Genomic DNA, 16631 nt, shown 5'->3' on the forward strand with positions numbered 1-16631 from the left:
AAGAGCATGTAACAGGGATCACGCCGCACTGTGGTACCTCCTGCTGGCTGTCCTGGGGATTAGCTCTCTTCACCAGTGCACCCTCCTCTGGTGGTGCCTTGCCACTGTCACGTCTGTTCTAGGACCCACATCTCTACAAGGACCACGGCGTCCTCTTTAGTGGCACAACCCTCTGGCCATGCTGTACTCTGTGCTTCCCCCTTCCGGGGGACCTGCAGTCCACTGTTCAGCCACTTCCTTTAGTGGCTACTGCAGTATATTATCTGGCCACTTCCTCGTGGCCACAGCATCCTCTTTATCCTTACCTCAGGCCCTCCACCTGCAAACCTCAGCAGCTAGCCAGGAGCTCTCTCTCGCTCCCCTAGCCCAGTCTAGGGTGCTGGCAGTTCTCTCAGCCCTCCAGGTACACAGTCCTTCCTCCCTGGGTTCCCCGTAGAGAACTGCCTTTCTGGGCCCTGCAGTTCCCTTTTCATATGGGCCTGCTTGGCCCTGATTGGCTGCTCCCTTCAGCCCTTCTCTGATGCAGCCTCCCAAGGGCTCTATTAACCTCTTAGAACCAAGTGTGGGGCAGATGTAATACTGCAAGGCAAGGCTGGTCTATTTTGGGAAGCGAGTGCACTAAGGGTTTCCCTTGGCCTGGAAACTCTGCACTCGCAGGCCACGCAGCTGTAATTCCTAAGAGAATCATCCTTCAGGACAATGTCATGTGTTGACTGTTGTGTTCCTGTATTTGTAGCACAAAGTCCAGAGATAAGATGATGTTAATTGGAAAGAGCTTGAGACAATGGTTTTATTCAGATTTGCCAGACCTGCAGTTACGGCTTGTTTCATCGTCCAGCACAAAGGGGCTGTCGCCCTGGTAGATCTACCAGTGTGAGGGAATTCCCAGGTGGTGCAGCTATGATGCCTCCCTTCTGGCTTGGGAAGAAGGCTGTGTGTCCAGAGCTCTTCTGCACACTACTACTACCTGGCTTCCAAAATGGCCCCTGGGGTCTTGAGCAGCTGGCATAATTTAGAGCAGCTGTGAGGTGATTGGGGCATGGCATGGGCTGATACAGAACCGTCGGAAGGACCAGGGACTAAAGGTGGATGCAAATCCTTTGCATCCGCCTTTCTCTGCTTTTTTTATTGGGCACAGCTGAAAATCTGACCTATGGCTTATTGTTCCTCTGTTCATTGTTGACTACCCCAATTCCTTGTGAGAATCTAAATTTAACAGCAGAAATGAAATGCAAATTTGTTTTTACTTCTGTACCTTGTTTAATTACAGGTTTCCAATCTAGAAAGGAAGGAAGGGAAGCCTGTACTTGAAGATGTGGACTGACTACTCTCCACTCTTATACTACTGACTTAATATGGGTCTACAAACACAACATTCAAGGATAGAGTATATTCTGAAGATCAGCACGGTTCCAGTGTTTGAACAGACTATAGAGCTGGTCTATCTTTTTGTTACCAGTTATATTTGTAATTAATCAAACCCAAATTAGTTTGGACAAATAGTTTCAAGCTGTATTATTCATGATTCTGAATGGTTTGGTTTGCTTCAGCTATTCACTATTTGTTGTTCACGGTGTGTGATTGGTCACAAAATTCAGATGGTCTTCGCTGAAACTTTTAAAATATAAAAATGAAGGTTGGACTTTTGTGTTTTAATTTTTGGATGATTAATCATTCGTGATTCATTAGTATTTTCACATATACCTGAAGATTGTCTGAATATTTGGAAATAACAAGTGATATGACCCCTCCAATCATAGAAACCCAGCTCAGTGCTTTTGTGTGGAAATATGTGTGCACATATAAAATTTGATTGGGCCTAATGAATGGTCTGCATGTGATTTTTATCTAACATGTTGAACTGAAAGCAAAAATCTTTTTAGTCTCTGGCACATGCTGCTGTGAAAAAACTAAATTTTCATTTTATTGTGTAATAAATTCACATTTTTATAATGCTAATTGGCTCTGTTCTTAACATAGTTAATTCTATGTAAATAAAAAATAACTTGTCTGCTTTAGTGATTGGAACAGCAGAGTAAGATCCTAATTCAACAACGTATTTGAGCACTGGCCAAATTGTACATACATGAGTAGTTTCTAATGAGGCCCAGATTGGCACCCCTAAGGTCTGTTTCTGGCTTTGCCATCTTCTTGCTGAGTAAACTTTGAAATTCACTTTAATCTCTGTGAGTTTCAGTTTCCTCATTCCTAAAATAGGGATACTGCCTAGTTGATATAATGCTGAATGTGCTCTGAGATCCTCAGATAAAAGGTACTCTACTATTATCTGTAAAACATTATTTAAAGGTGAGCTGCATATAAAATTGGGCTTGTACCCTTTTTTCCTTCTTTATGATTTATAAAGAAAACTTTGGTATATGTGACATGTAAAATGTTCGCTCAGTGCCTGGCACTTTTTGAAAAGAGATGGGGATAAGCCTGGTGTTCTGGCTAACATTTCTGTTCCCATTTAACCTAGTACTACTGTCCAAGACTGAGCATGCACTGTCATCAGTGAGTGAATAATGGCTGCTTTTACTTGCCTGTGTAGTCATTATGTTATTGAAACTGAGCTTGCTACTCTGTAAAACAGTTGGGGACAGAATGAGCATAGGAGAGATGGATATAGAACCAGCTTCCCCTTAGCATTCAGTAAGGTTGCCTTACCCACTTTCCTCTTGCTCTTCGCTTATTTTAAGCTTCACCATCTCAGAAATGTGTCCTAACTTGTAGACAAACACAAAGGGAATGAAGGCAAGAGTCTTACTGCCACTTTTAACCTGTTGCCTTAATGTTTAGCCACTTCTTACTTGCATTCACTGAAGTTACGTATGATGCCCTTTTATTAGGGCCTTTGTCCAGCTCTGAGCATAACAATGTTGTGATGTTACAGTAGGGAATTCTAAATCATGTCTGGATTTCTGCTGTTGAAATAGACTGCAGGCAAGGTGGTGGATGGACACAGGGCAAGTTTCCCACCATTCCCTGCTTCTTGCAGCCCCAAAAGAGAGTGAAGCTATTCATGGAGACAGCAGGAGTAGGGGAGGCTGGTCAGCCTTTTGGCAAGGGTCCCATAAAATCCTGGTTGGAGTCTAAAGCTGACTTCCCCATTCAGAGTCAGGTGTCCTTATTGTAATCCTGGGAGGTGGGTGGGCACAAGCCCATCCACATCTAAAGGCCCCTCCCCCAGTCTTGCAGGAGCGACCACTGGACCCGGGAACCTACTGAATATGGGGGACAACGAATGAATAACAGGGTCAGGAGTGAAGGTCACAGGTTCAAAACCAGGGATCCAGAGGGGCACACAAAGAGAACCCCTGCTCCTCGAAGCTGTCTAGAGCACCAGCAGACCCAGAGGAACTCTGCCTGGATGCATGTGACCAGGGAGGAGCAGAAATAGGCCCCGCAGATGCAGAGCACCCCCTCATCGAGCATCCTCCTCCTGGTGTTGAAGACAGCCACTTTGGCCAGTTCCAGGAGGAGGTTGACGAGGAGGTCTTGTGAGTTTGTGGAGCCACAGACAGGGTGTGCGAATATAAACAGGTGTGGGGAAAAGTCAAGCCAGAACCTCAACAGGAGGTTCTGGAGGAGCCGGAATAGGGGCTGCAACCTGGTGCATTCAAGATAAGCATATGCCAGATTCTCCCTCACGTTGCAAAAGGGGCAGGCGTCACGGATGAGGGTGAACCGCAACAGGTACATGCCTGTGTTCATGGCTCCATGGAGGAGCTGCTAACAGATATCCCTGGCGGGCCGTGGGCCCAGGGTGGAATTGAGGCTGGCCCACCGGGGTTCCTCACCCTCCACAGGTGGTAGACGGTTCCATTTGGTATCAGGGTGGGACATGAGGGTGAGCACTACTGCCACCTACTCTCCCTCTAGGGGAGAAACCTGGTTTGGATATAGCTGCCTCTGCAGGCATAACAGTTGACGCTCAGTGAGCCAGAAGCAGCAGAATTTAAAAACAAAGGTTCTGATCTAACTTTGCATTTTCGTTTTCATATGGCCAGGAACCTCAGTCAGAAATGAGAGCTCTTCTCCTTTCACTCTTTTGCCAAAGCTATTGTTTCCTGCCTCTTTTGACAATCATAGGAAAAAAGGAACAAGGAAGGGCTGTTGGCTGCAGGGGTCCTCAGTGTGTTTCCAACTTACAAAAGAGAGAGCAAGAACAGCCAGAATCACATAACTGAATACTGGCAGGCAGACTTTCTGCTGCTACTCCTATACTACTGAGCGTTTTAAACACTTAACAATTAAGATGACTCTGTCAGACTGTTCTTGTGTTTCCATTGTGGCATGAACACACTGCAAATGACCATCCCCTACCACACCACAGTCAGCTGCTGGTTGAACCAATCAGATTTATCATTTTAACATTTGTTTTTGAAATTCTCTCCATGTTGCCTTTTCAGCAGACACCCTTAATTCAGTATTTACCAACAGTTAGCCCTCAGTGCTGTTAGCCATAGCACCATTTCCCCCTCTGTTGTAAAGGGAAATAACTGTGGTCAGCTGTTGGCAAATGTCAAGTTAATCATGATCACTCTATCAGTAACTCACCAAAGGGAATGTCACGTAGTTATTTCCAATGTTTAAGAAACAGGTGGAGAAAAGTGTTAGGCCTGCGGCTGCTCCTTTGGAAGTCAATGGAAAACCTAATGAGAGCCAGTTCTGGCCCATAATCAGTGTGGGATAATGCTGTGTTTCTAGTGCCAAAATATGCCAACTCATTTTCCCCCTGGTGAAATGTCAAATTAAACAGAAAAAGATAACATCTTTCAAAATTCCACTAAGAATTTTTTTTTTCTAATTTTTTTTTTTTTAAATAAATGCCATGTTAACACCATGTCATCATTTCTAATAGTTGAGTTCAAGTTCTGGCTGGCCTGGACTTGTTCTGAGCTGATTGTGGTGGAGAGAAAAGAGAAACAGGAAGTTTTTGGAAAGCGTAGGGGACAATTTCCTGGCGCAAGTGCTAGAGGAGCCAACTAGGGGGGGCGCTTTTCTTGACCTGCTGCTCACAAACCGGGTAGAATTAGTGGGGGAAGCAAAAGTGGATGGGAATCTGGGAGGCAGTGACCATGAGTTGGTTGAGTTCAGGATCCTGACGCAGGGAAGAAAGGTAAGCAGCAGGATACGGACCCTGGACTTCAGGAAAGCAGACTTCGACTCCCTCAGGGAACGGATGGGTAGGATCCCCTGGGGGACTAACTTGAAGGGGAAAGGAGTCCAGGAGAGCTGGCTGTATTTCAAGGAATCCCTGTTGAGGTTACAGGGACAAACCATCCCAATGAGTCAAAAGAATAGTAAATATGGCAGGCGACCAGCTTGGCTTAATGGTGAAATCCTAGCGGATCTTAAACATAAAAAAGAAGCTTACAAGAAGTGGAAGGTTGGACATATGACCAGGGAAGAGTATAAAAATATTGCTCGGGCATGTAGGAATGAAATCAGGAGGGCCAAATCGCACCTGGAGCTGCAGCTAGCGAGAGATGTCAAGAGTAACAAGAAGGGTTTTTTCAGGTATGTTGGCAACAAGAAGAAAGCCAAGGAAAGTGTGGGCCCCTTACTGAATGAGGGAGGCAACCTAGTGACAGAGGATGTGGAAAAAGCTAATGTACTCAAAGCTTTTTTTGCCTCTGTCTTCACGAACAAGGTCAGCTCCCAGACTGCTGCGCTGGGCATCACAAAATGGGGAAGAGATGGCCAGCCCTCTGTGGAGATAGAGGTGGTTAGGGACTATTTAGAAAAGCTGGACGTGCACAAGTCCATGGGGCCGGACGAGTTGCATCCGAGAGTGCTGAAGGAATTGGCGGCTGTGATTGCAGAGCCATTGGCCATTATCTTTGAAAACTCGTGGCGAACCAGGGAAGTCCCGGATGACTGGAAAAAGGCTAATGTAGTGCCAATCTTTAAAAAAGGGAAGAAGGAGGATCCTGGGAACTACAGGCCAGTCAGCCTCACCTCAGTCCCTGGAAAAATCATGGAGCAGGTCCTCAAAGAATCAATCCTGATGCACTTGCATGAGAGGAAAGTGATCAGGAACAGCCAGCATGGATTCACCAAGGGAAGGTCATGCCTGACTAATCTAATCGCCTTTTATGATGAGATTACTGGTTCTGTGGATGAAGGGAAAGCAGTGGATGTATTGTTTCTTGACTTTAGCAAAGCTTTTGACACGGTCTCCCACAGTATTCTTGTCAGCAAGTTAAGGAAATATGGGCTGGATGAATGCACTATAAGGTGGGTAGAAAGCTGGCTAGATTGTCGGGCTCAACGGGTAGTGATCAATGGTTCCATGTCTAGTTGGCAGCCGGTATCAAGTGGAGTGCCCCAAGGGTCGGTCCTGGGGCCGGTTTTGTTCAATATCTTCATAAATGATCTGGAGGATGGTGTGGATTGCACTCTCAGCAAATTTGCGGATGATACTAAACTGGGAGGAGTGGTAGATACACTGGAGGGGAGGGATAGGATACAGAAGGACCTAGACAAATTGGAGGATTGGGCCAAAAGAAATCTGATGAGGTTCAATAAGGATAAGTGCAGGGTCCTGCACTTAGGATGGAAGAATCCAATGCACCGCTACAGACTAGGGACCGAATGGCTAGGCAGCAGTTCTGCGGAAAAGGACCTAGGGGTGACAGTGGACGAGAAGCTGGATATGAGTCAGCAGCGTGCCCTTGTTGCCAAGAAGGCCAATGGCATTTTGGGATGTATAAGTAGGGGCATAGCGAGCAGATCGAGGGACGTGATCGTTCCCCTCTATTCGACATTGGTGAGGCCTCATCTGGAGTACTGTGTCCAGTTTTGGGCCCCACACTACAAGAAGGATGTGGATAAATTGGAGAGAGTCCAGCGAAGGGCAACAAAAATGATTAGGGGTCTAGAACACATGACTTATGAGGAGAGGCTGAGGGAGCTGGGATTGTTTAGTCTGCAGAAGAGAAGAATGAGGGGGGATTTGATAGCTGCTTTCAACTACCTGAAAGGGGGTTCCAAAGAGGATGGCTCTAGACTGTTCTCAATGGTAGCAGATGACAGAACGAGGAGTAATGGTCTCAAGTTGCAGTGGGGGAGGTTTAGATTGGATATTAGGAAAAACTTTTTCACTAAGAGGGTGGTGAAACACTGGAATGCGTTACCTAGGGAGGTGGTAGAATCTCCTTCCTTAGAGGTTTTTAAGGTCAGGCTTGACAAAGCCCTGGCTGGGATGATTTAACTGGGAATTGGTCCTGCTTCGAGCAGGGGGTTGGACTAGATGACCTTCAGGGGTCCCTTCCAACCCTGATATTCTATGATTCTATGAAAGAAAAGGGGGAGAGTTGGCAACTCACCTCAGATGTCACAATCCCATTATCACCATTGGGTGTTTAGTAATTGAGTGTTCAGACTAATTGATTGTCTGCAGTTTTATCTTTCCTGCCTATTTACTCTTGCAGACCTGCTCCTTTGATAAGTCTCTCTCTCTCTCTCTCTCGTCCTATGAAATCAACCACATCTCCTCTTGGACTCATTAGGGATCATTGCTGAGGCTGAACAAACACAGAACAAACCTGGTAGAATGCCTGGAGCAGAGGTGTGGTTACTACTGAAGTTAATGAGACTCTGAAGTTAATGAGACTCAATAATGACTGCAGCATCAAACCAATGGCTGTTAGAAACCAGCACACTGGGTGGGAAATTGAGGTATACAGGTTGCAGAGTAGCAGCCATGTTAGTCTGTATTTGCAAAAAGAAAAGGAGGACTTGTGGCACCCTAGAGACTAACAAATGTATTTGAGCATAAGCTTTCGTGAGCTTCATCAGATGAAGTGAGCAGTAGCTCACAAAAGCTTATGCTCAAATACAATTGTTAGTCTCTAAGGTGCCACAAGTCCTCCTTTTCTTTTTTGAGGTATATAGGTCTACTTTAATTTTTGAGTTTGGGACTGTGTCCAGGTCAAGGATTTTGGCTGTCCCATTATAAAAACAGGTGATGTGAAAAAATGACATATGAGTTCAGATCTGAGCATACATCAAGGTTTGGTTCAGGAACAGCTTTCATTAAGCTAGAGAATATATTTCTGAAAAGTTACTGTTTCTAACTATAAGTACTTTGCAGTTGGAACACTGACTTCTACAACAGAAAAGATCTTTGTTGCCCAACATGCACTATAGCTGAACTGTTATTCAGTAATACAATCACATAATTTGTTGCTCAATCTTAAAAAGAAAATTGCCTAAATGATTACACAAATTTCAGTTAGCTTTAGAAAGGGGTTTTTTTTCATAAGGCAGTAACTTACATTTTAAAAACAAAATGAGCAAAACAATTACATCTCAAAAATGTATTGACAGTTCAATGATGCTCCCACACAAATAGCTATATTAGTACCATTGAGGATGAAAAAGCTACTTCTCACAGTAGGATTTTGGCTTAAAATTTTTTGATGCTGTCCGACATATCAAAGTAGGCTTTAAAAATTGAAAACATTTAAATAGTGGAAAAGTTTTTCTTTGTTAAAGCAAATAAACCATCCCAAACAATTTTAAGTGAACATTTGAGATGGTGAAAAATAGGGGCAAGATAATGCTAGAGACTGAAGTTGTTCCACTAACTAAGTACAGCACATAGTGACATTGCAAGCTTTCCCTTACTTCTCTGCAGATATACCTCAATTCTGTCCTGATGGAATTGCTTCCAAGGTTAGGGAGATAACAAGGACTACATGGGCATTGAGACTGAGTTGAAACTGCCAGCCCCAGTACCAATTACAACAGTAGTACCTGTCCACTAAGGATGAACTCAGACCATCAGTTAATTTCAGTGGAAGAATATTTTTAACATTGCATTTTTCAAAAACCAGTTAGGAAGAACTAAGCACTCTGTGTATGTCTTCACTGCAATAGAACACTCATGTCAGCTGATTCAGATTGCAGATCTCTAAAATTGCAGTATGGCTGTCTGGGCTCAGGCTGGAGCCATGATGGTTTCAAAGCCTGGGCTCGAGGCCAAGCCCGAAGGCCTACACTGAAATTTTATAGGCCTGCAGCCTGTCAGCTGACATGGGTCAGACACAGGTGTGTAACTGCAGTGTAGAGCTACCCAGAGTGTCACAGCTAAATACAAGGTTGAACAGATTGTTAAGCATAAGAGAATGGACCATTCAAGGTGAAGTAGGACTACTACTGCAGGGGTGTTAAATGTCCACTTCATTTATTTAGCTGTGACACTCTGAGTACCCTTCCCAGACCCGAAGAGCTCTGTGCAAGCTCACAAGCTTGTCTCTTTCACGATGAGACGTTGGTTCAATAAAAGATATTACCTCACTCACCTTGTCGCTCTATTATCCTGGGACCAACATGGCTACAACACTGCAAACATTAATACATTATCAGAAAAATTCAAATCACAGTTTGAAGATACTGAACCATGAAACGTATACAAAAATTTCCCCTAAATCTGTCAGATGAGCATTCCTCTAGGTGATGCTTCTGTCATCTTTGCTTACCATAGTAGACATCTGAACATGAATATGGAGGGCATATAGATTTAGAAAAATGGGCAGGTTGTAAAATGAATTGAGTATCAGCTGTGACTACACGGATTCATACTAACATTCCATCCTAAAAATATCATGGCTATATGTAGTCATTTCCCCCAACATTCTCATACAGCTGGAAGATTTCTCTTAAATACCATATTTTGTTTATGTAAAATCAGTTCTTTGCTGATCTTTCAATTCTTTTATATCACAAATTTACCTATATTTCTACAAATTAAAGTCTCTCAATCTCTGTTTTAAATCTTGGAGATACATTATAGAGTCCATCAGAACTATACTGAGTCAGCATCTAGAGAGGCATAGAACCTTGTTCAGATGAGACATACTGTTAATTTCATTACACTGGACATATTGCCCATGGATAATTTTACTATAGTTCACACTATATTCTACCCTTGCCAAACTGCACAGGAAAGAATTACAACAAAAAACTGTGTAATCCTACAAAGTCACCTAGAACTTTAAAGGCATACAATAGAAGGGAAATCTGATGCAACCTGTGGATGAGGAGTGAGAATGGAATGTTTAATTATTCTGAATCACACAGCCTGGTGGAAAATACTTGCTTCCATGAAAATAAAGAGAGGTTTTGATGGAAAGTGCAATTTCCAGTGAACTCCTTGGCTTCCATAAATTGTTCATTTCTAAAAACAATGTTGCAGGTAAGTACAGTACATGCTTCAAAACATTTTATAATAATAATGAGCATACACTCTTCAGGGCAGGGACTGTGTCATCCTATGTGTTTGTACAGTACTCTGTGGTCCTGATCCTGATTGGGAATTTTGGGTGATACTGTAATACAAATAATAATGTATATTGTGCTTTACATGTTCAAAGCACTTCACACAACCGTCACTAATTCTCAGAACACACCTGTGAAGAGTGTGCATAAGTAGTCATATCTTCATTTTAGACAGTACCAATTGAGACAGAAGGTGAAATGACTTGGCCAAACCTATACAGTGAGTAGATGGCAGAGACAGGACCTTCCAACTCCCAATCCAGTGCTCAGTCCTCTGGAAAAAATGTTATGGATGATATGACAGTTAATAAATGAGGTTCTTAATTCTACCTGTGGTCACGCAGTGTACATTAAGGCCACTCTTACCTCATATTATTGGATTCTACTCTAAAGAAGTTGGCCTAATGACAAGTATCAAATATTAGCCAAAGGCTTTCACAGAGGTCCAGATCCTCAAATATTTAGGCACTTAAGTCCTCAATAGTGCCTAAATACCTTTGAGGATCTGGGCCATATTTACGGCAAATGAATTACTGTGCTGTCTAGCTATACAGTGGTTTGGAGAGACCAATGGCACCAGAACTACGCCAGGAAATTGATTTGTACTCTCCAGTTAAGCAGATTTTTTAAAAATTGGATCCTGATTTTCTGTCTTGTGCAGCTGTGGCTATAGTGTTGCGATTTACAGACAATAATCACAGTAACGATGATGTGTTAGCAGTGTAGGCTCCAGCGCCTTAGGAGATTTATAGTTCTGCTCAGTGTGAACCAAGGCAGCAGGAGTGACTGTGGGATACTCTCCTGTGGACAGATGAAAGTGTTTATCACCTATGTCCTGACTCCCCTGCACCAGCTGAGGGAGAGAGCCTGGTACAGCAGTGATCACGCTGGTGATAGCTGGGAGTCAGTCAGGAAGAGGGGCTCCAGGGCGTCACAGCAGCCACGAGACCCAGCCTCCCTACTATGCCCCGCTTTCCCTGGCAGATCCCGCACCCCACTGCACCCAGGACCCCTCGGAGGCCCAGCCCCTCGCACACCGGAGCCCCTGCTACCTCTGCTCCTAGTCCCCGCGAGTCCCCCTCGAGCGCCCGCCAACCGCTCGCGCAGGCCGGGCCGCTGCACTGCAGTCCCGCAAGAGGCGGCCGGGCTGGGGTCAGGCGGCTCCTCCTCCCGCCGGCGGCCGGGTCACGTGTAGCGGGCGGAGCCGGCTCTCCCGGGGCAGAGCCCCAGACCAGCCCCGGCGGGGTGAGCCCTGCTGCCGCCTTCCTTCTCCCTTATGAGCCGGGCGGCCGCGGCCGGGAAGTGTTGCCGGGGAGCGCCTGGCGCAGCCGCCGCTGTCCATGTTGGAGGGAGCTGGCACCGAGAAGGAGCCCCTGCTGCCTGCCCGGACAGCGGGCCGCGGCCACCCGCACAGGGGAACCTTCGGGGCCGGCGACTGCCCCGATCCCGCGGCCTCCTGCACCGTCGAGGACGGTGAGTGGCGCCCGGGGAGCCTCGGGCATGGTGCCACGGGCTGGTGCCTCGCAGAGGGGTCCCGCTGGGGCAGGGAGATTATGGGGCTTTCCCGGCGTACCCAGGGACTGGGCTCTGTAAAGTGGCACCTGTATAAGCGCCTGCCCCTGTAGGGGAGTCCATAGTAGGTAGCAGATTTCAGAGTAGCAGCCGTGTTAGTCTGTATTCGCGAAAAGAAAAGGAGGACTTGTGGCACCTTAGAGACTAACCAATTTATTTGAGCATAAGCTTTCGTATTTTCCACTGAATGCATCCGATTAAGTGAGCTGTAGCTCACGAAAGCTCATGCTCAAATAAATTGGTTAGTCTCTAAGGTGCCACAAGTACTCCTTTTCTTTTTGCATAGTAGGTGGGTTTTGCCCCATAGAGCATAGGCACTGCCGCCCGTGGGTGTGTGGGGGAGCTAGAACATCTAGAGCATGGTGCTTAAAAGACCCCTTAGATCAGCGATCTCAGTGCCAGGGGGTATTGCCTATGAAAAACCCATAGAACATGGACTTCAGCGCCTGCTGGGCGGTGCTTATAGCATATGGACTAGTGCCTGCAGGACCTCGGCCTTGGTGACACTACGGTGGGTGGCGGCTGCAGAGCAAAGATTCAGGGCCAATAGAGTGATGCCGGTAATCATTCTAGACTGAGGGCTTGTCTGCAGGGGGAAACTGATGAAGTAGTTGATGGTGGAATAAAGTGCACTGGAGTAGCTCCCCATCTGGACAGTCTGTTCTGGAATAAAGGTGATTTGATTCTGGAACAGTTTGCTGTGCTTTGGAAGTGCACTGTTTATTCCAGAATAAAGTGATTGTTTATTCCTAAATAGGATGTCCACACAGGGAGCTATTCCAAATTAGTTGTCCTGGAATAAGATAGTTCTGTCAATTTCCCAGTGTAGACAAGCCTTGGTGTATCAGGTTTAATGCCCATAGACTGATAGTGTATATACATAGCTGGCATATGGATTTCAATTTGATTTGTCACATTGCATTACTTACCTTCACTATGCCACTGATTTATTTACTTACTTGTTTTGGATGAGTCTAGCTGACTGGGGATAATGAGTGAACAAAAACAAGAAGACTTGAGGTTTAACGTGTTTTCAATCGTCCACTCCTGCATCATGCTGTTTTCTTTCAGATTTATTTTATGTTAAGGGCTAAATACTCCGCCTCCCCCCTCCCCCGCCCCCCACAAGAGATGTAGACGTCTTAAGTGGGCGCTTAAGACGTCTTTATGTTGAAGGGAAGGTGTCATGGAAAATTGTATAAACTAAACTTCACACTGTCTTTAGGCTGGGATTTTCAAAGGAGCCAAAGGGAGGGAGGTGCTTATTTCCTATTTGAAATTCAACAAGAGTTGGGTGGCTAACTCTACAACTCTTATCAAATTTTAGTAGGAATCGAGCACCTAACTCCCTTAGGCTTCTTTTGAAAATCCCAGCCTTAAATTGCAAGGCACTTTACATACTCGTTTCTAAGAGCCCAATTTTGTCTTGAACTTAGTAGCACTCTTGAACTGAATGCCACTTACTCACCATTGTGTGACTTAGATCTTAGATCTCAGTCCATCCCGTGCTTTGCTGTACATTGGGTTACCCACATTTGCCATTCTTGCCTGTCAACTGCCCTTCTCTCCAAATCTTCCCATTTCATGTTGAGGTGCTTGATGTCATTCAGAACTGTTCATTTCCATGTTATTCATGATCTTCCTCTCTTTCTTCTTGTGTTTGCTGACATCCATTCAAGGATGGTATTTGGTAAGTGTTCTCTTTCGGTTCTCAGCACATGTCCCAGCCACTGATGTCTTCTTTTTTAGATTATTTGTGAGAGGGTGTCTAGTCATTTTTCTGAGTTCTTCCATTGTGTGACTACTCGTGTTAAATACTGCTCACTATAAGGGTAGAATAATTGGGCCCAATCATGTCTATGCTCTGGGCGCTATAGCTGTGTTGCTACAGCTATGGATCTGTAGCGCTGTTGTGTAGATGCTTCCTACATCAATGGAAGGGTTTTTTTTGGGCACTGTAGGTAATCCATCTCTCTGAATGGCTGTAACTAGGCTGATGGAAGAATTCTTCCATTGACCTAGCTGTGCCTACACTGGATGTTATGTTGGCATAGCTATGGTGCTATGGGGTGTGATTTTTTTCACACCCCGGAGCGCTGTAGCTTTGTCTACCTCATTTTGAGTGTAGACTAGGCCTTTGAGTAGCGCATTCTCGGTAGTGCATAAATCACACACAAATTATCTTTACTAGAACTGCAAACACATTTATTTTAATATAAAACCTAAGGGTGGGATTTTTCCAAAGTGCTCAGCATTGACTTAACACTACTTCCACTGAAATCTGTGGGAGCAGAATTAAGTCAGTGCTGGGTGCTTTTAAAAATCCCATCCTAACTGTTCCTCCCTCTTTCCCCAGTTCCTGACAGTATTCCTGTAATCAACTTTGGCATTATTATTCTGTGGTCACTTAAATGGGGAATCTACGATTTAAAAAGATAAGACTACTGAAGGCCTTTTCTGCAGTTTGAAAGCAGCCTCTGTTTTTTTGTAAAGCAATTTAATCTCTGTTGCATTTGTCTTCATGGGTGATGTCAGGGTCTGTTTAAGAAAGATGTGGTTGTTACACACAAATATGCGGTGACAGTTTTAAATTGTTTGCTAACCTCTTAGGAAATTGAATGCTATTCAAATCAGTCATCTGGGAATTCAATTCAGTGGTGCATATTGCTTAGTGATGCGTTATGCTTTTGAACCAGGGATGTGGGCAAAGCTATACTACCTATGGGATCAATTTTTTTCTCATAACGTCCCAGTCAGCCTCCTTGACTGCTATGTCCTGCAGGGATAGTTTGGAGGTGCTGGTACTGAACTTCTGTCGGCTATAGGAACGTCAGGGGAGATGGCATCTTCTCTTTTTAAATTCAGGCTCTAGAACCTGTTACTAGCGTGTATTATGTGTGTCTCTGAGCCCCATCGTCATTTGCTCTCTGAGGGAGAGACTTCTCCTCCTCCCCCACAGGCATGGACTGTTTCTGATTCCCTTTACTGGATTAATTACTGGGGCAATCAAAGATTCCTTGATGCCAAAGGCATATAGTCAAAATAAAGGTGGAAGTGCTCATTCTTCACTCTTGCTGTATATATAACTTACTGCAGACTTTGTTAATTAATTTTGGATTGATAATTTCATAATGGGCTTAAATTGCAGCAAGGGGGATTTAGGTTAGACATTAGGAAAAACCTCCTAACTGTCAAGGTATTTAAACACAAGAACAAATCACCTAGAATGGTTGTGGAATCTCTGTTATTGGAGGTTTTTAAGAACAAACCCTGACAAGCATTTGTCTAACCTGTCTAGATAATACTTAGTCCTGCCTTGGTGAAGGGTTCTGGTCTAGATGACCTATCAAGGTCTCTTGCAGTCCTACATTGCTATGATAATATAACGGTTATGTAGTGATGCTTTATTTTACTTCATTACTTGCTGTCAGTTTTTCCCTTGTTTTGGATCCTGCCCTGGTGGATGTAGTAATAAAAGCTGTGGGTAGATATAAAAAGAGAGGACCCAGTCCTTCTCCCATTTCAATCTGTGGCACCATTCCATTGAGTTCAGTGGGATCAAGGTCAGGCCTAGAATTTTGAAGCTATTTATCTTTTTAAAAAATGTAAATCTGCATAACAGACTGAAGTTGTGTTGGACTATAGATGCTACCAAAAAGGAATTTGGCTGAGACTCTATTAAATAGGAATTGTTCTGATTTTCTTTATCTCTGATTTTTGCTGACTGGAAATGCAGCCCTTTGTGCCTGTAATAACAACTAGGTAAGAGTCAGTCACTTAGAAATCATTCCAACAGGATTTATTTCACTTTTCCTTTTCTCTGATTAACCTCTCTATGAGCCCTTGCACTGGAGGGGATGTTTTTGTCAGCAAAACAGTAGGCTTCTGGGAATCAAATACTCAAATCCTGACAAAGAAATCCTGACACTGAGTGCTATGTAAGTTACTCAGAGCTTAATGTCTACATGGGGCAACTTACTGGCATGATACAATTATCAATATAATTTAGCAACATCAAGTAAACTGAAAAAAGGCCACTATTACTCTGAATAAGAGTGTCCAAATGGGGAATTATAACTATAGCAGTAAAGCTATGCCAGTATGTTCTGTGTTTTTACAGTGCCTAGCACAATAGGATACTGGCCCAGGACTTGGGCTTCCAGAGACTGGTAATAAAAATAATTAACAATAGTAATGCCAGTAAATTTCCCTTTATAGAGAAGCCTTCGATGTGTGGATGTGTGTGTCTTTTGAATAGACTTTGCAAATAGAAATCCTGTCTGCTTGCATAGACATTAAAGTTCTTTTTGAAAGAGGGGTTATCCTTGTGTTCTTGGCCATAATGTCCTCTCCCATTCCCCATACTGTTGTGGGGGGAATGGGAGTGTTCAGCTGATGGTGACCATCATTGTCAACACATGGCTGATTTTCAGTGAATCTCTGTGTATAGTTTGTGATAGATGTTGGTGTCCGTCCTTTGTTGTGAAAGGTGCAGTGTAAATGTAAGAATCTTATTCTTATACCACATGTGTGGGGGAGTATGTAACATTAATAGGGACTGAGATTATTCCTACAGAGTAAGTGAGGGTTCAAATAGCAAGTGTATTATAAACAATTTATCTCCCAGATTTTTTTTTTAAAGCCATGACTACCTATTTTTTATGGTTTCCTGCAGACTCTTAACTATGTAAGATATGGGAGGTAATTGTCCTGCTCTACTCAGCAACTGGTGAGGCCTCTGCTAGAGTACTGTGCCCAGTTCTAGGTGC

The 16631-nt window shown here is 44.2% G+C and overlaps 2 protein-coding genes across 4 annotated transcripts in view; both read left to right on the forward strand.

Annotated features, from left to right (window-relative positions):
• NADSYN1 (NAD synthetase 1) overlaps positions 1-2649 on the forward strand; it is a 28989-nt gene extending 26340 nt beyond the window's left edge. The window contains exon 21 of the mRNA XM_077818501.1: positions 1271-2649. Within this exon, the coding sequence (XP_077674627.1) occupies positions 1271-1324 (54 nt within the window). The 3' untranslated portion in view covers positions 1325-2649. The remainder of the gene's footprint in view (positions 1-1270) is intronic.
• An 8878-nt stretch (positions 2650-11527) lies between these two features.
• The window catches only part of TPCN2 (two pore segment channel 2), a 58115-nt gene continuing 53011 nt past the window's right edge, over positions 11528-16631 (forward strand). For 2 of the 3 annotated variants that reach the window (XM_077818503.1, XM_077818502.1), the window contains exon 1: positions 11528-11763. In XM_077818503.1, coding sequence (XP_077674629.1) covers positions 11631-11763 — 133 coding nt within the window. In that variant the 5' untranslated portion in view covers positions 11528-11630. The remainder of the gene's footprint in view (positions 11764-16631) is intronic. The other variant, XM_077818504.1, reaches the window with a different exon arrangement.

Source organism: Eretmochelys imbricata, chromosome 6 (assembly GCF_965152235.1).
Source record: "Eretmochelys imbricata isolate rEreImb1 chromosome 6, rEreImb1.hap1, whole genome shotgun sequence".
NCBI lineage: Eukaryota > Metazoa > Chordata > Testudines > Cheloniidae > Eretmochelys > Eretmochelys imbricata.